General features: G+C 44.2%; 1 protein-coding gene across 4 annotated transcripts in view; it reads right to left on the reverse strand.

The window, feature by feature from the left end:
• LOC121537905 (low-density lipoprotein receptor-related protein 1-like) overlaps nucleotides 1–24,111 on the reverse strand; it is a 211,359-nt gene that overhangs the window by 90,018 nt on the left and 97,230 nt on the right. For all 4 annotated transcript variants that reach the window (XM_045207075.1, XM_045207073.1, XM_045207074.1 and 1 more), the window contains exons 8-21: nucleotides 15,292–15,454; nucleotides 13,550–13,772; nucleotides 13,236–13,428; nucleotides 12,732–12,881; nucleotides 11,591–11,827; nucleotides 10,921–11,101; nucleotides 10,447–10,669; nucleotides 10,007–10,196; nucleotides 3,481–3,603; nucleotides 3,091–3,231; nucleotides 2,336–2,461; nucleotides 1,322–1,438; nucleotides 943–1,023; nucleotides 510–677 (exon numbers count right to left, since the gene is read on the reverse strand). In XM_045207075.1, coding sequence (XP_045063010.1) covers nucleotides 510–677; nucleotides 943–1,023; nucleotides 1,322–1,438; nucleotides 2,336–2,461; nucleotides 3,091–3,231; nucleotides 3,481–3,603; nucleotides 10,007–10,196; nucleotides 10,447–10,669; nucleotides 10,921–11,101; nucleotides 11,591–11,827; nucleotides 12,732–12,881; nucleotides 13,236–13,428; nucleotides 13,550–13,772; nucleotides 15,292–15,454 — 2,316 coding nt within the window. The remainder of the gene's footprint in view (nucleotides 1–509; nucleotides 678–942; nucleotides 1,024–1,321; nucleotides 1,439–2,335; nucleotides 2,462–3,090; nucleotides 3,232–3,480; nucleotides 3,604–10,006; nucleotides 10,197–10,446; nucleotides 10,670–10,920; nucleotides 11,102–11,590; nucleotides 11,828–12,731; nucleotides 12,882–13,235; nucleotides 13,429–13,549; nucleotides 13,773–15,291; nucleotides 15,455–24,111) is intronic.

The following is a 24,111-nucleotide window of genomic DNA, read 5'->3' on the forward strand; positions in this document are numbered from 1 at the left end:
TGCAGACATTACAGAGAGCACAACCAGCAGAACACTGAGCCTGTCATCATTCTAACAAACATTGATTCTACAAACTCCAGCAGTTTGTGGAATGACATATACACAGCCTGACATATGATACAGGCATTTAATGCGGTGACAGTATACTAGTATACAAAAAAATGACAAATATACTGTATACCCTCCTTCATGTGAAGAGAAATGCAAACTGCAATGCAGACTGGGAGAATCATGCAAACACTTGAATTTCACTATGAGCTAAAATGTAAATGTAAGCTCAACGTCCCTCTCCTGCGTTGTGTACTATAAAGGAGAGTAAGGTGCTCTCCTTCAGCTCCATACGGGTGGTACAGTAAAGAACAATACTAGTCCATATTCTTTTCAGATCACCAACATCCGCCCTGAGGTGATGGAAGACAGGGTCAGGCACAGTGCAGAGCCTCTGGAGCGGTTTCTGGGTTAAGTGCCTTGCTCAAGGGCACAATGGCAGTACCAGTATCAGTGCCTACCCTGGTTGGTACAGTTGGCGTGTGTCTCGTCGCTGTAGTCTCCACAGTCGTTGTCCCCATCACAGGTCCAGTACTCAGGGATGCAGCGGCCGCTGTTACACTTAAACTGAACACTGGAGCAGGAGTGGCTGCAACCTGCCTCATCACTGTTGTCACCACAGTCGTTGTCTGAACACACACATGAGAGAGACAGAGCGAGAGAGAGAGAGAGAGAGAGAGAGAGAGAGAGAGCAGGCAGAGAAGGCAGGTGCACTCACACACACACAAATGCACGCAGAGACGCACAGAGACACACACACACAGGTAACATTTATTAAGAACTTTCATGAATAACCCATTATAAATGCTTATAAATGCTTAATACATTCGTATACAGGTTATAAATGCTTAGGAATTGTAATGCTTATAATGCTTGAAGGAGATTAATGCTCACCGTTATCACAGCGCCAGTTGACGTTGATGCAGCGTCCGTTGGCACAGGTGAACTGGGTGAGGGGGAAACAGGTGGGGTAGGCTGGGGGAGGAGGAGAGAGGGAACCTTTCAAAATGGCATCCTAGAAACACCATCATGGGCAACAAACTGACCTCTCTTGGCCCACTTGAAACGAAGTAGTGGGACTGTCTAAAACCCCAAACTAACCAAACTGTTGGTTGGCTAAAGCATAAATAAACTAACCAAACTGTTGGTTGGCTAAAGCATAAATAAATCTGATGACCAGGCTTCAGGTATAGTGAGTTGAGTTTCCAATGTTAAACTACCCAGCAAAATATAGGATGCTACAGAGGTTATGTGTGATGAGAAAAGGACCCACCACAGGAGGCCGGCTCGTCAGAACGGTCCCCACAGTCATCATCCAGGTCACATGTCCAGGAAGTGGGGATGCAGCGCCCACTGGCACACGCATACTGGTTGGGCGGGCACGTACGAGCTTGAAAGGGGTGGAGGATAATAGCATAATAGAGAGATGGGAAAGGTGTGTGTGTGTATATGTGTGTGTGTGTGTGCGAGTGTGTGTGCAGTGTTGGGGAGTAGTTAATTACATGTAGTTCAACTAATAATGTAACTACATTTTACAGTAGCTTGGTGGTAGTTAAACTAGGTATTGTTTTCAGTAATTAATTACTTTTGTACCATGTAGCGGTGTAGCTAACTACTGGAACAACGTACTACTTTTTTGTGCAAAAATAACAGAAAATATGGGTGAAGTAGACCTGCCTAATGCTGACCTGAAACATAGTTTTTTTGTTTAAGAGGCTAAATTACACATTCTGTTAAGATCTGACTCCAGAGTGATCTGTTCTTGCAATTTGTAGTCTATGACATTTCAGATTTAGATATGATAATTTATCACGAAGCAGTTTGCATGTAGTGAACTACCTTTTCAATGTAATTTTAGTTAAGTAAACTGTATGTTTCTTAAGAGCAGCTTTAATGTATCTTAGCGGTCTAAGGCACTGCATCTCAGTGCTTGAGGCGTCACTACAGACCCCCTGGTTCAATTCCAGGCTGTATCACAACCGGCCGTGATTGGGAGTCCCATAGGGTGGCGCACAATTGGCCCAGCGTCGTCCGGGTTTGGCCGGTGTAGGCCGTCATTGTAAATAAGAATTTGTTCTTAACTGACTTGCCTAGTTAAATAAAGTTAAAATACATTTTCATAAACTGGTTTCAGAGTAGCTTCCCCAACACTGTGTGTGTCTAGTGTATGTAGTGTGTGGGTGTGTAGGTGTAGTGTCTCTGTGCGTGTGTGTGTGTGTGTGTGTGTGTGTGTGTGTGTGTGTGTGTGTGTGTGTGTGTGTGTGTGTGTGTGTGTGTGTGTGTGTACCTGAGCAGGTAGTATTAGACTCATCCTCATCATTTCCACAGTCATTGTCCCCGTCACAGAGCCAGCGAAGGGGGATACAGCGGTTGTTCTGGCACTTGAACCGGTCCGATGGACACGTGTGCTGGTCTGGAGGAGAGAAAAGACAGACAGTAGAAATAGAACATTAGAATTAGAATGTAAGATCAATAGAATTAGAACATTATAATTAGAATTCAATATCAATAGATTTAGAACATTAAAATTAGAATGTAAGATCAATAGAATTAGAACATGTTTATACAGTATCTCTACGAGAGGGACTGTGTCACAGAGTCTCCTATAACTGGCCTAATATAAGGGGATTTACATTAACTGTAAGTTCATAAAGCTGACATTACACATCTATAAGCACATTATGCTTTAGGATGCTGGAGCTTCTGCTGCTCCGACTGCTCTGTCATGCACTGGAAGTCCTCTGTGTATACTTTCATGTATACACAGAGGAATTCTAGTGTTACTAATTGTCGCATGAAGAGAGGAACTATGGGCCTATTTAACACTCAATTTATATTTAATATTCAATTGATGCATGTTTCAAAAAGAGGCAGTATAAGTGCTGGATCAGCTTTAAACGAAGCTCATGCTCTGCTGCTGCTCCCACTCAGCTCAGGATTATCAACTGTGCGTCTCATGCATTGTTGTTGTTGTTGTTGTTGTTGTTGTGTGTGTGTTGCTCAGTAACCATGGCGACGGAGTGGCGGTGTGACACTACTCACGGCAGAGCTCGGGCGCCTCGTCGCTGTTGTCCAAACAGTCGTTGTCACCGTCACACTTCCATCGCTCCTGGATACAGCGGTTGTTCTTACAGGCAAACTCTCCGGGCTGACACTGAGGAGGAGGGATGTAGGTGGGGTTGGCTGGGGAGAGAGAGAGAGAGAGAGAGAGAGAGAGAGAGAGAGAGAGAGAGAGAGGAGAAGACTGTTACTGTAGCAGAGCAACGTCTCTCAATCTCAGCTGTTCATATACAGGATGCATTTATCTACTTATGAGGGCTATTAGAACGTATTCAGCTGACCACTCACCAGCTTAAACATTGCCATTCCATCCTGAATCCCAGATCAAGTCATCTTTTAAACTATTCTAATTGAGACCATCCCAATGCATACCTTTACAGGTGACATTGTCGCCATCCAGAATCTGGTCGTCAGCACAGCCACAGGACCTGCCGTCAGGGATAGCTAGACACAGACTGCTGCAGCCACCGTTTTTCACACGACACAGGTTGGTGCCTTTAGAAACACAAACAGAAGACAGGCAGACAGGACCGTTAGCATTGTTACCAAGCTAATTTCATTAAAGTATTAATTTATTCATGCATTCATTCATTCACATCTAGTCTAGCTAAATCACTGACATATTATAACATTTTATGACATTTTGTGACATAAGAAGTTTTGGCATGTGTTATGATGACACTTTATGACTTGCTTGTTCAATGTATTATATAGTGTTACCTTGTGTTAACCATATAGTGTTCGCTAGTGTTACCTAGTGTTACCCATATAGTGTTAGCTAGTGTTACCCATATAGTGTTAGCTAGTATTACCCATATAGTGTTAGCTAGTGTTACCCATATAGTGTTAGCTAGTATTACCCATATAGTGTTAGCTAGTATTACCCATATAGTGTTAGCTAGTATTACCCATATAGTGTTAGCTAGTATTACCCATATAGTGTTAGCTAGTATTACCCATATAGTGTTAGCTAGTATTACCCATATAGTGTTAGCTAGTATTACCCATATAGTGTTAGCTAGTCTTCCCTAGTGTTACCCATATAGTGTTAGCTAGTATTACCCATATAGTGTTAGCTAGTATTACCCTTATAGTGTTAGCTAGTATTACCCATATAGTGTTAGCTAGTATTACCCATATAGTGTTAGCTAGTATTACCCATATAGTGTTAGCTAGTGTTACCCATATAGTGTTAGCTAGTATTACACAAATAGTGTTAGCTAGTGTTACCCATATAGTGTTAGCTAGTATTACCCATATAGTGTTAGCTAGTGTTACCCATATAGTGTTAGCTAGTACTACCCATATAGTGTTAGCTAGTGTTACCCATATAGTGTTAGCTAGTATTACCCATATAGTGTTAGCTAGTATTACACATATAGTGTTAGCTAGTATTACCCATATAGTGTTAGCTAGTGTTACCCATATAGTGTTAGCTAGTACTACCCATATAGTGTTAGCTAGTGTTATCCATATAGTGTTAGCTAGTATTACCCATATAGTGTTAGCTAGTATTACCCATATAGTGTTAGCTAGTACTACCCATATAGTGTTAGCTAGTGTTACCCATATAGTGTTAGCTAGTATTACCCATATAGTGTTAGCTAGTTTTACCCATATAGTATTACCTATTGTTACCCATATAGCGTTAGCTAGTGTTACCCATATAGTGTTAGCTAGTATTACCCATATAGTGTTATCTAGTGTTACCCATATAGTGTTAGCTAGTGTTGCCTAGTATTACCCATATAGTGTTAGCTAGTGTTACCCATATAGTGTTAGCTAGTATTACCCATATAGTGTTACCTAGTGTTACCCATATAGTGTTAGCTAGTGTTACCTAGTATTACCCATATAGTGTTAGCTAGTGTTACCCATATAGTGTTAGCTAGTATTACCCATATAGTGTTACCTAGTGTTACCCATATAGTGTTAGCTAGTGTTACCTAGTATTACCCATATAGTGTTAGCTAGTATTACCCATATAGTGTTACCTTGTGTTACCCATATAGTGTTAGCTAGTGTTACCTAGTATTACCCATATAGTGTTAGCTAGTATTACCCTTATAGTGTTAGCTAGTATTACCTAGTATTACCCATATAGTGTTAGCTAGTATTACCCATATAGTGTTACCTAGTGTTACCCATATAGTGTTAGCTAGTGTTACCTAGTATTACCCATATAGTGTTAGCTAGTATTACCCATATAGTGTTAGCTAGTATTACCCATATAGTGTTCGCTAGTATTACCCATATAGTGTTAGCTAGTATTACCCATATAGTGTTAGCTAGTATTACCCATATAGTGTTAGCTAGTATTACCCATATAGTGTTAGCTAGTATTACCCTTATAGTGTTAGCTAGTATTACCTAGTGTTACCCATATAGTGTTACCTAGTATTACCCATATAGTGTTAGCTAGTGTTACCCATATAGTGTTAGCTAGTATTACCCATATAGTGTTACCTAGTGTTACCCATATAGTGTTAGCTAGTGTTACCTAGTATTACCCATATAGTGTTAGCTAGTATTACCCATATAGTGTTACCTTGTGTTACCCATATAGTGTTAGCTAGTGTTACCTAGTATTACCCATATAGTGTTAGCTAGTATTACCCTTATAGTGTTAGCTAGTATTACCTAGTATTACCCATATAGTGTTAGCTAGTATTACCCATATAGTGTTACCTAGTGTTACCCATATAGTGTTAGCTAGTGTTACCTAGTATTACCCATATAGTGTTAGCTAGTATTACCCATATAGTGTTCGCTAGTATTACCCATATAGTGTTAGCTAGTATTACCCATATAGTGTTAGCTAGTATTACCCATATAGTGTTAGCTAGTATTACCCATATAGTGTTAGCTAGTATTACCCTTATAGTGTTAGCTAGTATTACCTAGTGTTACCCATATAGTGTTAGCTAGTGTTACCCATATAGTGTTAGCTAGTATTACCCATATAGTGTTAGCTAGTATTACCCATATAGTGTTAGCTAGTATTACCCATATAGTGTTAGCTAGTGTTACCCATATAGTGTTAGCTAGTGTTACCCATATAGTGTTAGCTAGTATTACCCATATAGTGTTAGCTAGTATTACCCATATAGTGTTAGCTAGTATTACCCATATAGTGTTAGCTAGTGTTACCCATATAGTGTTAGCTAGTGTTACCTAGTATTACCCATATAGTGTTAGCTAGTATTACCCATATAGTGTTCGCTAGTATTACCCATATATTGTTAGCTAGTGTTACCTAGTGTTACCCATATAGTGTTAGCTAGTATTACCTAGTGTTACCCATATAGTGTTAGCTAGTGTTACCCATCTAGTGTTAGCTAGTATTACCCATATAGTGTTAGCTAGTATTACCCATAGAGTGTTAGCTAGTGTTACCCATATAGTGTTAGCTAGTATTACCCATACAGTGTTAGCTAGTATTACCCATATAGTGTTAGCTAGTGTTACCTAGTGTTACCCATATAGTGTTAGCTAGTATTACCCATATAGTGTTAGCTAGTGTTACCCATATATTGTTAGCTAGTATTACCCATATAGTGTTAGCTAGTATTACCCATATAGTGTTAGCTAGTCTTCCCTAGTGTTACCCATATAGTGTTAGCTAGTATTACCCATATAGTGTTAGCTAGTGTTACCTAGTGTTACCCATATAGTATTAGCTAGTATTACCCATATAGTGTTAGCTAGTATTACCCATATAGTGTTAGCTAGTATTACCTAGTATTACCCATATAGTGTTAGCTAGTATTACCCATATAGTGTCAGCTAGTATTACCTAGTGTTACCCATATAGTATTAGCTAGTATTACCCATATAGTGTTAGCTAGTATTACCTAGTATTACCCATATAGTATAAGCTAGTATTACCCATATAGTGTTAGCTAGTATTACCCATATAGTGTTAGCTAGTGTTACCCATATAGTGTTAGCTAGTATTACCCATATAGTGTTAGCTAGTGTTACCCATATAGTGTTAGCTAGTGTTACCCATATAGTGTTCGCTAGTGTTACCCATATAGTGTTCGCTAGTGTTACCCATATAGTGTTAGCTAGTGTTACCTAGTGTTACCCATATAGTGTTCGCTAGTGTTACCTAGTGTTACCCATATAGTGTTAGCTAGTATTACCTAGTGTTACCCATATAGTGTTAGCTAGTATTACCCATATAGTGTTAGCTAGTATTACCCATATAGTGTTAGCTAGTGTTACCTAGTGTTACCCATATAGTGTTCGCTAGTGTTACCCATATAGTGTTAGCTAGTGTTACCCATATAGTGTTAGCTATTAGTACCCATATAGTGTTAGCTAGTATTACCCATATAGTGTTAGCTAGTATTACCTAGTGTTACCCATATAGTGTTAGCTAGTGTTACCCATATAGTGTTAGCTAGTATTACCCATATAGTGTTAGCTAGTATTACCTAGGTTTTTTTTTGGGGGGAATGGATCAGCTTAATATTGCAGATAGATTGTATCTTCTATCAATGTAATTGTCTGCATCACTTCCAATCCCCCATGTTTTTTGGTATTTTTTATATATATACTCCCCTTTATTACTTTTCAACCCCACCATCCTTTCCCTACTTGGAGTAAATTAGTGAACAACAATGCCCAGGCCCAGGTATTACCTAGTGTTACCCATATAGTGTTAGTTAGTGTCACCTAGTGTTACCCATATAGTGTTAGTTAGTGTCACCTAGTGTTACCCATATAGTGTTAGTTAGTGTCACCTAGTGTTACCCATATAGTGTTAGTTAGTGTCACCTAGTGTTACCCATATAGTGTTAGTTAGTGTCACCTAGTGTTACCCATATAGTGTTAGCTAGTGTTACCTAGCTAGTGTTACCCATATAGTGTTAGCTAGTATTACCTAGTGTTACCCATTTAGTGTTAGCTATTGTTATCTAGTGTTACCTATATAGTGTTAGCTAGTATTACCTACAGTGCATTCAGAAAATATTCAGACCCCTTGACTTTTTCCACATTTTGTTATGTTACAGCCTTCTTCTAAAATGGATTCAATAAAAAACTTTCTTCATCAATCTACACACAATACCCCATAATGACAAAGCGAAAACAGGTTTTTCAAATTTTTTGCAAATGTATTAAAAATAAAAAACAGAAATACCTTATTTACATAAGTATTCAGACCCTTCGATATGAGACTCGAAATTGAGCTCAGGTGCATCCTGTTTCCATTGATCATCCTTGAGATGTTTCTACAACTAGATTGGAGTCCACCTGTGGTAAATTCAATTGATTGGACATGATTTGGAAAGGCACACACCTGTCTATATAAGGTCCCACAGTTGACAGTGCATGTCAGAGCAAAAACCAAGCCATGAGGTCGAAGGAATTGTCCGTAGAGCTCCGAGACAGGATTGTGTTGAGGCACAGATCTGGGGAAGGGTACCAAAAAATGTCTGCATCATTGAAGTGGCCAGTGGCCTCTATCATTCTTAAATGGAAGAAGTTTGGAACCACCAAGACTCTTCCTAGAGCTGGCCGCCCGGTCAAACTGAGCAATCGGGGGAAGGGCTTTGGTCAGGGAGGTGACCAAGAACCCAATGGTCACTCTGACAGAGCTCCAGAGTTCCTCTGTGGAGATGGGAGAACCTTCCAGAAGGACAACTATCTCCGCAGCACTCCACCAATCAGGCCTTTATGGTAGAGTGGCCAGACGGAAGCAACTCCTCAGTAAAAGGCACATGACAGCCCGCTTGGAGTTTGCCAAAAGGCACCTAAAGGACTCAGACCATGAGAAACAAGATTCTCTGGTCTGATGAAACCAAGATTGAACACTTTGGCCTGAATGCCAAGCGTCACGTCTGGAGGAAACCTGGCACCATCCCTACAGTGAAGCATTCTGGTGGCAGCATCATGCTGTGGGGATGTTTTTCAGCGGCAGGGACTGGGAGACTAGTCAGGATCGAGGGAAAGATGAACGGAGCAAAGTACAGAGAGATCCTCGATGAAAACCTGCTCCAAAGCGCTCAGGACCTCAGACTGGGGTGAACGTTCACCTTCCAATAGGACAACGACCCTACGCAAACAGCCAAGACAACGCAGAAGTGGTTTCGGGACAAGTCTCAGAATGTCCTTGAGTGACCCAGCCAGAGCCCAGACTTGAACCCGATCGAACATCTCTGGAGAGACCTGAAAATAACTGTGCAGCGACGCTCCCCAAGAGCTTGAGAGGATCTGCAGAGAAGAATGGGAGAAACTCCCCAAATACATACTCGAGGCTGTAATCGCTGTCAAAGGTAATTCAACAAAGTACTGAGTAAAAGGTCTGAATACTTATGTAAATGTGACATTTCCGTTTTTTCTTTTTAATAAATGTGCTATTTTTTTCAAACATGTTTTGGTTTTGTCATTATGGGGTATCGTTTGCAGATTGATGACGGGGGGAAAAAACAATTTAATCCATTTTAGAATAAGGCTGTAACGTAACAAAATGTGGAAAAAGTCAAGGGGTCTGAATTCATTCCGAATGCACTGTATATAGTGTTACCCATGTAGTGTTACCTAGTGTTACCCATATAATGTTACCCATATAGTGCTACCTAGTGTTACCCATGCAGTGTTACCTAGTGTTACCCATGTAGTGTTACCTAGTGTTACCCACATAGTGTTACCATGTAGTGTTACCCATATAGTGTTATCCATATAGTGTTACCTAGTGTTACCCATGTAGTGTTACCTAGTGTTACCCACATAGTGTTACCCATGTAGTGTTACCCATGTAGTGTTACCTAGTGTTACCCACATAGTGTTACCCATGTAGTGTTACCCATGTAGTGTTACCCATATAGTGTTACCCATATAGTGTTACCCATATAGTGTTACCTAGTAAAGTATTATCCATTAAAGTTACCTTGCTGCTGGTGAGCGTCATACACGCGGATCTCGAAGAGGGGTGGCCGTTCATTGCGGAGCAGCGTCACAGTGCTGGTGGTGGTGTCCAGTTTGAAGATGCTGCCGCCGCGGTACTCGTTCCAAAACAGGAAGTGCTTGTAGTGACACAGGCCGAAGGCGTGGTTCAACTCACTTCCCTCGTATACCATCTGACCAATGAGAGAGAGAAAATGATCATGGGACACGGATCATGGTCAAGATGAAGGTCAAAACCATTTTAATATATACATATTTGCTGACACTTTATTTAGACAGTTTGGCAATCAGATGGGATACAGGCAGGTGGGAGAAACAGTAGGAAGTGTGGATGCGGTGACTGAACCCCGGTCTCTGGTGGGGAGATTTGTCCATGCGTGATCATTGGGGTTAGGGCTAGGCTTAGTAACCAGTCTAACTGACCTTGCGCTCGGTGGTGTTGAGGTAAACCATCTCAATGCGGTCGTAGTAGGCATCCACCCAGTACAGGATGCCCTGTGGGATGTTCAGACTCAGGCCGTTGGGCCACAGCACTGTCTTACTGGTCAGCAGGACCTGGTCGTGAGAGCCGTCCATCCATGCCTTCTTGATCTTCCCTCGGTTAGTCTTCTTGGGGTCCTCCTCCCAGTCCGTCCAGTACATCCACCTGGAACACAATCACTCGTTCTGTTAGAGAAATACTAGGGTTGTAAACTTCCAGTAACTTTCCCCAAATTCCCAGGTTTCCCAGAAATCCCCCAAAAATCAGGAAATCCAGGAATCCTCCAACCAGTATTTCTGGAAAACCTAGAATTTTGGGAAAATCTCAGACATTTTTCAATACATTCTCATAGGGTGATGTCTCTGCGTGAGATGTATACTGTAGCAATGGAACATAAGGAGGGTATAATGTCTGACCCGTGCTGGGGGTCCACTACGATGGCGCGGGGGTGGGTCATCTTGCCCTCGATGAGGGTCTTGCGTGTCTGAGAGGCCTTCTCCAACCTGGCCACACTGATGGTCTTCATGGGCCCGTCGTCTGTCCAGTATAGGTTACCTGCCATCCAGTCTACCGCTATCCCCTCCACGGTGTGGACGCCTGAGGGAAGGAAAGGAGGGAGGAAGGGACAGAGGGATAGAGGAAGGGAGAGGGGGAGGGAGAAAGAGAGACGGTGACTGTCTAGTAGGGCTTGGTATTGGCAGGGACCTCATGACAGAATTCGTACCACAATTCCTAGGTCACGATGTGATACATCTCGTGATTCTATATGCATCACGGTTCTATATGAATTGCGATTTGATTTTGTAATAACTGCACATTTGGGGCGGCAGGTAGCTTAGTGGGTAAGAGCGTTGTGCCAGTAACCGAAAGGTCGCTGGTTCTAATCCCCGAGCCGACTAGGTGAAAAATCTGTCGATGTGCCCTTGAGCAAGGCACTTAACCCTAATTGCTCCTGTAAGTCGCTCTGGATAAGAGCGTCTGCTAAATGACAAAAATAATAAATAATAATAAATAATAATAGGGTGGAACAGAGGGTTGTTGAAATGCATTTAATGTTAAATACTATGGTACTAGATCAGTCCTTACCGTCCTTCAGTATGGTGTCTCTCTCGGTGCCGTCGATCTTCTGCCGTCCAATTATGAAACTCACGGCGTCAGCGAAGTAGATGAATTCGCTCTCGGCGTGGAAGTCCAGCGCCCTCGGGTTCATCAGATTCTCAATGGGGATCATGTACTCGTCTGGGACCTTGGCATTCATGTCCATACCACGGATGATGCCAGGGCGACCCTTACCGTACACCAGGAACAACTCATGTTCAGGTTCTGCAGAGGGAACATCAGACAACATTACTGTCCTACCAAGCAAAAGAGCAGTAACTGCACATTTGGTCAAAAATGAGTTATTTACATTTTTTATACATTAAATACATGCTTTATCATGTGGACAAATATCCTGCCTCCCATTGTATTGTATTATGGAGAAAAGCGGGGCAGTAACCGCAAAAAGTTAAAGTGAAACCAAGGAAAAAGGCAGTAACTGCCATCACTCACGTCAGTTACTGCCTTTTACTTTGGTTTCACTGAACTTTGGGCTGCAGTGTCTACGGTAAACCTTGGTATTATTTATTGTTCTTTGCTGATATCAAACTATATGACACAGACAGCCACATACAAATAAATATACTAACACAAGATTGTATTTTTAAAAAAATCATAATGGAAACGTATTCCAGTGGCTGTACCAAGCAAGAAGGCAGTAACTGCCTTCTAGGGTCAAAGGTCATGTCAGTGGTCAGGGTCAATATGAATAAAAAATAACCTCATAGTAAGACAGATAACCACATCTCTAATAATCTGAATACAATTCATTTGGCTGGACAATAAAAAAAACTTTCACTCTATGAGCAGTTACTGCTCTTTTGCTTGGTAGAGCAGATTAAATCATCGTCATGGGAACATCGCTGAACGGTTAATTACAAGATTGGAGCAACACAACAACAAGACCTTTTCTGTCCAAAGAGAATGTCAAAAGTGATGTAAATGGTACATTTTCTTGCTTCTAGAGATTTTACTAAACTCATATTACTACTAAATAAATTGCAGGTCTGTTCTGTATGGAGTTCTGTACTGAGCTGAGATGTGCTGTTGTGTGTGATTTCCATGCTATGCTCATTGTATGGCATTCAATTCAATTCAATTAAAAACTTAATGTATGTAAAGTACTCACTCTTGCAGGACTTCCCATCACTGCCCAGGCTGAATCCAGAGCGGCAGCGGCAGGTCCGGGTCTTGTGGCTGTTCCCCAGCAGACAGATGTCTGAGCAGCCTCCTGGCTTCTTAAACTGGTCCGGGGCACAGGCATGACTCTTCTCTCTCACTGGGCACCAGGGGACAAGAGAGGGGTCAGGGGGCAGAGGTCAGAGGTCAGAAGCGAATGGTCAGCACTAGGCACCAACATGGCTACAACTATGATGATAGATACAGACAGATAGATACCCATCTGGACTCCTCCAACCAGGATTTCAGGAAAACCTGAGAATTTTGGAACATTACCATCATTTTGCTACCCTAGGCGTGTACCTACATGGAGGTTGGAGTGTCTGGTGGTACACGTGCAGGGCTGGAACAAAAACCTGTGCACACTACGTTCCAAACTCCATGGCAAAGATTGCCCCATACCTACAGCGGCTATCCTGGGTAGATACACTGGGGGTTGTGGGTGTGAACCTACCTGGGGGTTGGCGTCTCTGATGGTACACGTGCAGGGCGGCGCCGCGGTCCACCCTGGTAACCACCGTGTAGTCAGAGGAGTTGAAGCGGTTGATCCGGATCACACTGGTCTTAGCGGGGTTCAGGTTGCCTTCATCTGAGTTGGTGGCGTACAGGTAGTTCTCAAACACCGTCAGCCCATAAAGGTGTTCAATCTAAAAGAATTAACAACAGAAACACTGTCTGAGTTGGTGTCTGTGTATGTATTGTGTATGTGTGTGTGTGTGTGTGGGAGTGTGGTGTGTGTGTGTGGTGTGTGTGTGTGTATGTCCTCACCAGCAGGCCTTGTATGATGGTGTGTCTGTTCTTGCCTTCGTAGTCCACCACCTCTATGTAGTCCAGGTAGGCATCAGCCCAGTACACCAGCCTGTTGACCAGGTCCAGGGTGATACCGTGGGGGAACACGATCTTACTGTCCACCAGCTTGGTCCGGTTCTGACCGTCCATGTCACAACGCTCCACCTTGGGAGTCTGACCGTAGTCTGTGAAGAACACCTTCCTGTAGGGAGTGAGGGGAGGTAGAGCAGTGCATGGGAATATTACATTGAGGAAAGGGAGGACTGACCCCATTATAATGTACTTCTTCAATTTATATTTGACCCCTCACATTCAAGATGCACCACTATTTTGACGTGCCAGAGTCAGCAAGGTGAACCATCAGATCCTCCTCTCCACCCTCTCCGAGTTAGGCATCTCCGGCGCTGCTCACTCTTGGATTGCGTCCTACCTGACAGGTCGCTCCTACCAGGTGGCGTGGCGAGAATCTGTCTCCGCACCACGTGCTCTCACCACTGGTGTCCCCCAGGGCTCAGTTCTAGGCCCTCTCCTATTCTCTCTATACACATTTTTTACATTTACATTTTAGTCATTTAGCAGACGTTCTTATCCAGAGCGACTTACAGTTAGTGAGTGCATACATTTTCATACACCAAGTCACTTGGCTCTGTCATATCCTCACATGGTCTCTCCTATCATTGCTACGCAGACGACACACAATTAATGTTCTCCTTTCTTTTCTGATATATCAGTGTGGATGTCGGATCACCACCTCAAGCTGAACCTCGGCAAGACGGAGCTGCTCTTCCTCCCGGGGAAGGACTGCCCGCTCCATGATCTCGCCATCACGGTTGACAACTCCATTGTGTCCTCCTCCCAGAGTGCAAAGAACCTTGGCGTTCTTTGCACTCTGGAGGTTCATGCTCTACAACATTCGCAGAGTACGACCCTACCTTACACAGAAAGCAGCACAGGTCCTAATCCAGGCACTTGTCATCTCCCGTCTGGATTACTGCAACTCGCTGTTGGCTGGGCTCCCTGCCTGTGCCATTAAACCCCTACAACTTATCCAGAACGCTGCAGCCCGTCTGGTGTTCAACCTTCCCAAGTTCTCTCATGTCACCCCGCTGCTCCGCACACTCCACTGGCTTCCAGTTGAGGCTTGCATCTACTACAAGACCATGGTGCTTGCCTACGGACCTGTGAGGGGAACGGCACCTCCTTACCTTCAGGCTCTGATCAGACCCTACACCCAAACGAGGGCACTACGTTCATCCACCTCTGGCCTGCTAGCTCCCCTACCTCTACTCAAGCACAGTTCCCGCTCAGCCCAGTCAAAGCTATTCGCTGCTCTGGCACCCCAATGGTGGAACAAGCTCCCCCACGACGCCAGGACAGCGGAGTCACTGACCACCTTCCGGAGACACTTGAAACCCTACCTCTTTAAGGAATACCTGGAATAGTATAAAGTAATCCTTCTACCCCCCCATAAAAAAAAGAAGGAAAAAAAAGGTTGTCCCACTGGCTATCATAAATTGAATGCACCAATTTGTAGGTCGCTCTGGATAAGAGCGTCTGCTAAATGATGTACATGTAAATGTAAATGTGTCTGTGTCTTAGAGGAGGAAGTGTTTTGACTGACTAAGGGCTGGGTGGGCAGTCACCTGACCAGACGGACCCAGGGGAAGTACACAAGGGCACTTCTTAGAAGTCTATGGGGTTATTAGTGGGGCAACGCTCACCCCATGAGGGGGTCCAGGGCAATGCCTTTAGGGTTGTAGAGCTCCTGATCCAGCAGGGTGACACACGTCTGGCCGTCAGCGTTGCACACAAATATACGATCGTCCACGTTGTCCTCAAAGTAGAAGTTTCCTGTCAGCCAGTCAATAGCCATCTGTTCCACATCTGGTGGGATAGAGAGAAGAGGTTAAGTATGTGGGAGAGATAGACAGAGAGAGAGTTAGAGAGAGCGAGAGAGAGTTAGAGAGAGTTAGAGAGAGAGAGAGAGCGAGAGAGAGTTAGAGAGAGAGAGATAGACAGAGAGAGAGACTGACAGACAGACAGAGCGAGCGAGCGCGCGAGAGAGAGAGAGAGAAAGAGAGAGAGAGAGATAGACAGAGAGAGAGACTGACAGACAGAGCGAGCGAGCGAGAGAGAGAGAGAGAGCGAGAGAGAGAGAGAGAGACTGACAGACAGACAGAGCGAGCGAGCGAGCGAGCGAGCGAGAGAGAGAGAGAGAGAGAGAGAGAGAGAAAGAGAGAGAGAGAGAGAGAGAGAGAGAGAGAGAGGAGACTAAACAAGAGCAGCATTGTAATTTAGGAGTTCCTGTCTTGGTGTTCCGTTGGCTGGTATAGAGGGTTGTCCACCACTTGAATGGGGTGACATACTTTGAGAGAGAGAGGAGAGGGAGAGAACGAGACAGAGAGAGACAGAGAAAAAGTTTCGGAGCTGAACTCCAGGCAAGTCTGTGTATATTTGTAAACAACAGCTGGTGCACAAAATCAAATACTAAGGAAGTCTCGAGGTTTTGCTCGCCTGAGGTAGAGTATGTTATGATAAGCTGTAGACCACACTATTTACCAAGAGAGTTTTCATCTATATTTTTCATAGCTGTCTATTTACCACCACAAACCAATGCTGGCATTAAGATTGCACTGAATGAGCTGTATAAGGCCATAAGTTAACAGAAAAACGCTCATCCAGAGGCAGCGCTCCTAGTGGCCGGGGACTTTAATGCAGGGAAACTTAAATCCGTTCTACCTCATTTCTACCAGCATGTTAAATGTGCAACCAGAGGAAAAAAAACTCTAGACCACCTTTACTCCACACACAGAGACGCATACAAATCTCTCCCTCGCCCTCCATTTGGCAAATCTGGCCATAACTCTATCCTCCTGATTCCTGCTTATAAGCAAAAACTAAAGCAGGAAGCACCAGTGACTCGGTTAATAAAAAAGTGGTCAGATGACGCAGATGCTAAACTACAGGACTGTTTTGCTAGCACAGACTGGAACATGTTCCCGGGATTCTTCAGATAGCATTGAGGAGTACACCACATCAGTCACTGGCTTCATCAATAAGTGCATCGATGATGTCGTCCCCACAGTGACCGTACGTACATACCCCAACCAGAAGCCATGGATTACAGGAAACATCCGCACTGAGCTAAAGGGTAGAGCTGCCGCTTTCAAGGAGCGGGACTCTAACCCGGACGCTTATAAGAAATCCCGCTATGCCCTCCGACGAACCATCAAACAGGAAAAGAGCCAATACAGGACTAAGATTGAATCGTACTACACCGGCTCTGACGCTCGTCGGATGTGGCAGGGCTTGAAAACTATTACAGACTACAAAGGGAAGCACAGCCGTGAGCTGCCCAGTGACACAAAACTTCCAGACGAGCTAAACCACTTCTATGCTCGCTTCGAGGCAAGCAACACTGAAGCATGCATGAGAGCACCAGCTGTTCCGGATGACTATGTGATCACGCTCTCCGTAGCCGATGTGAGTAAGACTTTTAAGCAGGTCAACATTCACAAGGCAGCAGGGCCAGACGGATTACCAGGACGTGTACTCAGAGCATGTGCTGACCAACTGGCAAGTGTCTTCACTGACATTTTCAACATGTCCCTGACTGAGTCTGTAATACCAACATGTTTCAAGTAGACCACCATAGTCCCCGTGCCCAAGGACACTAAGATAACCTGCCTAAATGACTACCGACCCGTAGCACTGACGTCTGTAGTCATGAAGTGCTTTGAAAGGCTGGTCATGGCTCACATCAACACCATTATCCCAGAAACCCTAGACCCACTCCAATTTGCCTACCGCCCCAACAGATCCACAGATGATGCAATCTCTATTGCACTCCACACTGCCCTTTCCCACCTGGACAAGAGGAACACCTACGTGAGAATGCTATTCATTGACTACAGCTCAGCATTCAACACCATAGTGCCCTCAAAGCTCATCACTAAGCTAAGGATCCTGGGACTAAACACTTCCCTCTGCAACTGGATCCTGGACTTCCTGACGGGCCGCCCCAGGTGGTAAGGGTAGGTAACAACACATCTGCCACACTGATCCTCAACACGGGGCCCCTCAGGGGTGCGTGCTCAGTCCCCTCCTGTACTCCCTGTTCACCCATGACTGCATGGCCAGGCACAACTCCAACACCATCATTAAGTTTGCCGACGACACAACAGTGGTAGGCCTGATCACCGACAACAATGAGACAGCCTATAGGGAGGAGGTCAGAGACCTGGCCGTGTGGTGCCAGGATAACAACCTCTCCCTCAACGTGACCAAGACAAAGGAGATGATTGTGGACTACAGGAAAAAAAATAGGACTGAGCACGCCCCCATTCTCATCGACGGGGCTGTAGTGGAACAGGTTGAGAGCTTCAAGTTCCTTGGTGTCCACATCACCAACGAACTATCATGGTCCAAACACACCAAGACAGTCGTGAAGAGGGCACGACAAAGCCTATTCCCCCTCAGGAGACTGAATAGATTTGGCATGGGTCCTCAGATCCTCAAAAAATTATACAGCTGCACCATCGAGAGCATCCTGACTGGTTGCATCACCGCCTGGTATGGCAACTGCTTGGCCTCCGACAACAAGGCACTACAGAGGGTAGTGCGTACGGCCCAGTACATCACTGGGGCCAAGCTTCCTGCCATCCAGGACCTCTATACCAGGCGGTGTCAGAGGAAGGCCCTCAAAATTGTCAAAGACTCCAGCCACCCTAGTCATAGACTGTTCTCTCTGCTACCGCACGGCAAGCGGTACCAGAGTGCCAAGTCTAGGTCCAAAATACTTCTCAACAGCTTCTACCCCCAAGCCATAAGACTCCTGAACAGCTAATCATGGCTACCCAGACTATTTGCACTGCCCCCCCACCCCCACCCCATCTTTTTACGCTGCTGCTACTCTGTTAATTATTTATGCATAGTCACTTTAACTCTACCCACATGTACATATTACTTCAACTACTTCAACTAGCCGGTGCCCCCGCACATTGACTCTGCACCGGTACCCCCCTGTATATATAGCCTCCCTACTATTATTTTATTTTACTTCTGCTCTTTTTTTCTCAACACTTTTTTGTTGTTGTTTCATTTTACTTTTTTATTAAAAATAAATGCACTGTTGGTTAAGAGCTGTAAGTAAGCATTTCACTGTAATGTCTGCACCTGTTGTATTCGGCGCATGTGGCCAATAAAAGTTGATTCGATTTGATTTGATTTGACTCCAAACACAGCCCATTAGCCCATTAGCTCAGCCCACCCAGTGGGAGAGAAAGACATTAACCCTCTCCACCCAACCCACAGCCTGCTTGGTGACCTGACCCAACCCTGACTAACAACCCTGCCTCATTCATATACTATTTTCACACAACTGAGTTGAGCCAAACCGAGCCAAGCTAAGCCAAGCTGTACTGGTTATATATCCGCCATAGTTGCTGGAACCGTGCTTAAAATGACAAGGTCAATCAGAGACAGCACAGCAAAGTACAGTTCAAATCTGTATGGTAGTGTAGAAAGGGAAAAGACAGACAACACACACTCGCTCTGTCTGAGCACTGACTGCCTGACTGACTGCCTGACTGACTGCCTAACTGGCTGACTGGCTGACTGCCTAACTGGCTGACTGGCTGACTGAATAGCTAGCTGACTGACTGACTGACTAACTGGCTGACTGGCTGACTGACTGGCGGACTGGCTGACTGAATAGCTAGCTGGCTGACTGGCTGACTGACTGGCTGACTGAATAGCTAGCTGACTGACTGACTGACTGGCTGACTGCCTAACTGGCTGACTGGCTGACTGAATAGCTAGCTGACTGACTGACTGACTAACTGGCTGACTGGCTGACTGAATAGCTAGCTGGCTGACTGGCTGACTGACTGGCTGACTGAATAGCTAGCTGACTGACTGACTGACTGGCTGACTGCCTAACTGGCTGACTGGCTGACTGAATAGCTAGCTGACTGACTGACTGACTAACTGGCTGACTGGCTGACTGACTGGCGGACTGGCTGACTGAATAGCTAGCTGGCTGACTGGCTGACTGACTGGCTGACTGAATAGCTAGCTGACTGACTGACTGACTGGCTGACTGCCTAACTGGCTGACTGGCTGACTGAATAGCTAGCTGACTGACTGACTGACTGGCTAACTGGCTAACTGGCTGACTGGCTGGCTGAATAGCTAGCTGACTGACTGGCTGGCTGGCTGACTGACTGACTGACTGGCTGGCTGACTAGCTGAGAAGTTTGACAGCAGAACGAGGAAAATGATCTGCGTTTGAATGAAATGCTGATGGTGTTATTTTGGAGGCTGTGGATCCTCCCTCTTGGTTTCTTCCAGCTGACTACCTCAACAAGGGCTAGTCTCTGACAATGAGAGTCTATTTGTGAGAAGGCAGCTGGGTAGAGAGGGTAGGGAGGGTGGAGGGGAAGTTCCACAGAGAGACCCAGCTGTAGGAGGGAGGGGGCAGGTAGCCTGTTCATTCCTACCCCCCTGTAGTTTTCCTGTCCCATCCCACCCCCCTGTATTTAGCCTGTCCAATCCCACCCCCCTGTAGTTCGCCTGTCCCATTCCACCCCCCTGTAGTTAGCCTGTCCCATCCCAAACCCCTGTAGTTAGCCTGTCCCATCCCAACCTCCTGTAGTTAGCCTGTCCCAGCTAGTGACTCCAGCAGTTATTTAAGCAATAAGGCACAAGGGGGTGTGGTATATGGCCAATAAACCACGGCTAAGGGCTGTTCTTTGGCACGAAGCATCACAGAGTCCCTGGATACAGCCCTTAGCAGTGGTATATTGGCCATATACCACAAACCCCCGAGGTGCTTTATTGCTATTATAAACTGGTTACCAACGTAATTAGAGCGTTACAAATAAATGTTTTCTCATACCTGTGGTATACGGTCTGATATACCACGGCTGTCAGCCAATCATCATTCAGGGCTCGAACCACCCAGTTTATAAATCCTGTTATAAACTGGGTGGTTCGAGCCCTGAATGCTGATTGGCTGACAGCTGTGGTATACTCTATGTTGCGTCGTGCCTAAGAGCAGCCCTTAGCCGTGGTATATTGGCCATATACCACACCCCCTCGGGCCTTATTGCTTAATTATAGACTGTCCCAGGGCTCTGTGACTTAAAATGCCGTTTTTAGTGAGTCCCATGGTAGGTTTGGCCACTTCCAAAGACAAACCCTAGGTTGGATGACTGAACAATGTTAAACCATGCTGGTACACCAAGGGCTATTCCACAGTGGCACAGAGATAGCCTGTTCCCAGATCTGTCTGTGCTGTCTTGCCAACTCCTATGGTCTACAGAGATTCAAAAGAAAAGGCCTGCTCCGCTCTGCCCCAGATGGAACTGATTTTTATTTATTTAAACAGGCTAGTCAATTTAGAACAAATTCTTATTTACAATGACGGCCTGGCAAGAGGCAAAAGGCCTCCTGTGGGGACGGGGGATTTAAAAACAAACAATGTAAGACTAAACAGCCAACACAGACAGAAGACACCGGCAACAGTACAAATACAATAACAAACAAACAGTGGATGTGTGTGTGTGTGTGTGTGTGTGTGTGTGTGTGTGTGTGCAGGCATGTGTGTGTGTGAAGTAAATCATTCTTCCTTACAAACATCAGGTGACAACTAGAAACAACTACATGTCTCAACAACATGTTCATCTATTTGTTCTTTGAACTCCTCCAGGGACACCAGGTCCTGGAGTTTTAGGTTGGCTTGGAGGGAATTCCAAGACCAAGGGACTGAGCAATCAAAGGACCTTTTTCCATGCTCGGTTTACATTTTCCGGACTCTTAGCCTAAAACAAGATTGAGATCTGAGTTTGTTGTGTTTTCATTTCAAGCTAGAAGAGAGGATAGATAAAATGGCAGTTTTACAGAAATGGCCTTATAAATAAGAATGTACCAGTGTTTGAGCCTGCGTATTGCTAGTGATGTCCACCCGACAGCACTGTAGAGATCACAATGGTGAGTTAAACGTCTCTGATTGGTGACAAAACGAAGGGCTGCATGATACACAAAGTCAAGAGCCTTCAGAGTAGAGCTTGAGGCTTGCACATAAATAGTATCACCATAGTCCAAAACAGAGAGAAAAATACAACGAATCAACTCCTTTCTGGCGGCAAAGGAAAAACAAGCTTTGTGCCGGTAATAAAACCCAATACGCAGCTTGAGTTTCCGGACAAGGTTCTCTCCACCCAAACATTTGTAAGTTTTGACTTGCTCTATAGAATGTCCTTCCAAGGTAGTAATTACATGGTTTTCAGAGTGTTTAGTATTGGAAAGTAACATGCAATTTGTTTTAGAGGAATTCAGAAAAAGCTTCAAATCGTACAGATTCTGTTGAATTATGTTAAAAGCTGTTTGAGCTTTTTCAAAAGCCAAAGTCAAACTGCTGCCACTTGAATAGAGAACAGTGTCATCCGCATGAAAATGTATATCAGCTGTCTCAATATGTCTCCCAATGTTGCTGATATAGATAATAATAAACAACAGGGGACCTAAAACGTATCCTTGAGGCACACCCGAGCACAACTCTACATTGTCCAACTTACAACCTTCTGCCTTAACACACTGGGTTCTATTTGACAGGTAGTTCACAAACCACTTCAGAGCATGACCAGTAATCCCAACACACTTCAATCTGCACCAAGACAGTACGGTCCACAGTGTCAATCGCCTTTGACAAGTCTATGAAGATACACATTGCTGTTTCCCATCCAGGGCACAGGGAACATTGTTCAAAACCTTCAAAGTTGCTGTGATATGGCCAGACCTGAAACCTGATTGCTTACCACTCAAAATATTGTTTTCCTGGAGGTAGGCCTTAAGCTGCTTATTGACTAGCGACTCCAATACCCTTGCGAGAATAGACAACTTAGATATGGGCCAATAGTTATTCAGTAGCGTGGGATCACCTCCTTTCAAAAGAGGTAATACAAATGCTGATTTCCACAACCTGAGGACTTCATACAATTCTGGGGTGAGGTTAAAGATGCATGTTAAAGGGGGAGCAATGATGTCTGCAGCTAATTGTAGGAGGCGGGGGTCTAGATCATCAGGGCCAGGGGATTTTTTTATATCAATTGCTTTCAGAGCTCTACGCACCTCTGAGACAGAGAAGGGCGAGAAGGAGAACCTGGAGAAGGAGTGCTCGGGAGTGTCAGGTAATTTTACAGGGGGCTCATGTTGACCTTTAACCCTATCGGGCTCCCGAGTGGCGCAACGGTCTAAGGCACTGCATCTAGTGCTGGAGGCGTCACTACAGACCCCCTGGTTCGATTCCAGGCTGTATCAGAACCGGCCGTGATTGGGAGTCCCATAAGGCGGCGCACAATTGGCCCAGCGTCGTCCGGGTTTGGCCGGTGTAGGCCGTCATTGTAAATAAGAATTTGTTCTTAACTGACTTGCCTAGTTAAATAAAGTAAAAATTAAATAAATAAATAAAAAATATCAAATAATCTGCCTTCATCAAGAAAAGGTTGATTAATAGAGGTTTTCTCACTTACCAACTGTGAGTCAACCAGCAGTTTAGGGAGCTGTGCATTTCCTTTCCATTTCCTAAACTTTTCACTACTTATTCAGTTTTTCAGCAGTAGATTTTAGGTAGTGGTCTGCTTTCATCTTTCAGTTCATAGCCACACCCTGATTCCGAAGGTGTTTAAAAGCCATCCAATTATCTACTGAATCAGACCTTCTCGCTTTAGCCCACACAGCATTCCATTTCCTTATGATTTCAGCTAGTTCATCTGAGAACCAGGGTTGTCTCTGCCCTTAATTCTGTATTGTTTGAAAGGGGCATGGTTGTTGCATATACTGTATCCTGAAGTAAGAAATGGCTAATTCAACATCAGGGATGAATTCAACTCTATTCCAGGAAAGAACCCTGTGTCAAACTGCTTCCAGTTTCTTTTCATGATGATACGTGGAGTTAGATTAGGAATTTGGCCATCTCTTACACAGGCAACAGCACAGTGATCACTTATGTAATTTGCAAAAACACCAGAAACATTAAAACTGGTGCTGGTTAAAATATGATAAATCAAAGAGTATTTTAGAGGACACTTTGCATTCAACCCGGTTACATTGTTAACAATCTGAGTAAGATTATAGGTTTTATTTATTTATATTTTATTTCACCTTTATTTAACCAGATAGGCCAGTTGAGAACAAGTTCTCATTTACAACTGCGACCTGGCCAAGATAAAGCAAAGCAGTGCGATAAAAACAACAACACAGAGTTACATATGGGGTAAAACAAAACATAAAGTAAAAAATACAACAGAAAATATATATACAGTGTGTGCAAATGTAGCAAGTTATGGAGGTAAGGCAATAAATAGGCTATAGTGCAAAATAATTACAATTAGTATTAACACTGGAATGATAGATGTGCAAGAGATGATGTGCAAATAGAGATACTGGGGTGCAAATGAGCAAAATAAATAACAATATGGGGATGAGGTAGTTGGGTAGGCTAATTTCAGATGGGCTGTGTACAGGTGCAGTGATCGGTA

Source organism: Coregonus clupeaformis, chromosome 24, assembly GCF_020615455.1.
Source record: "Coregonus clupeaformis isolate EN_2021a chromosome 24, ASM2061545v1, whole genome shotgun sequence".
NCBI lineage: Eukaryota > Metazoa > Chordata > Actinopteri > Salmoniformes > Salmonidae > Coregonus > Coregonus clupeaformis.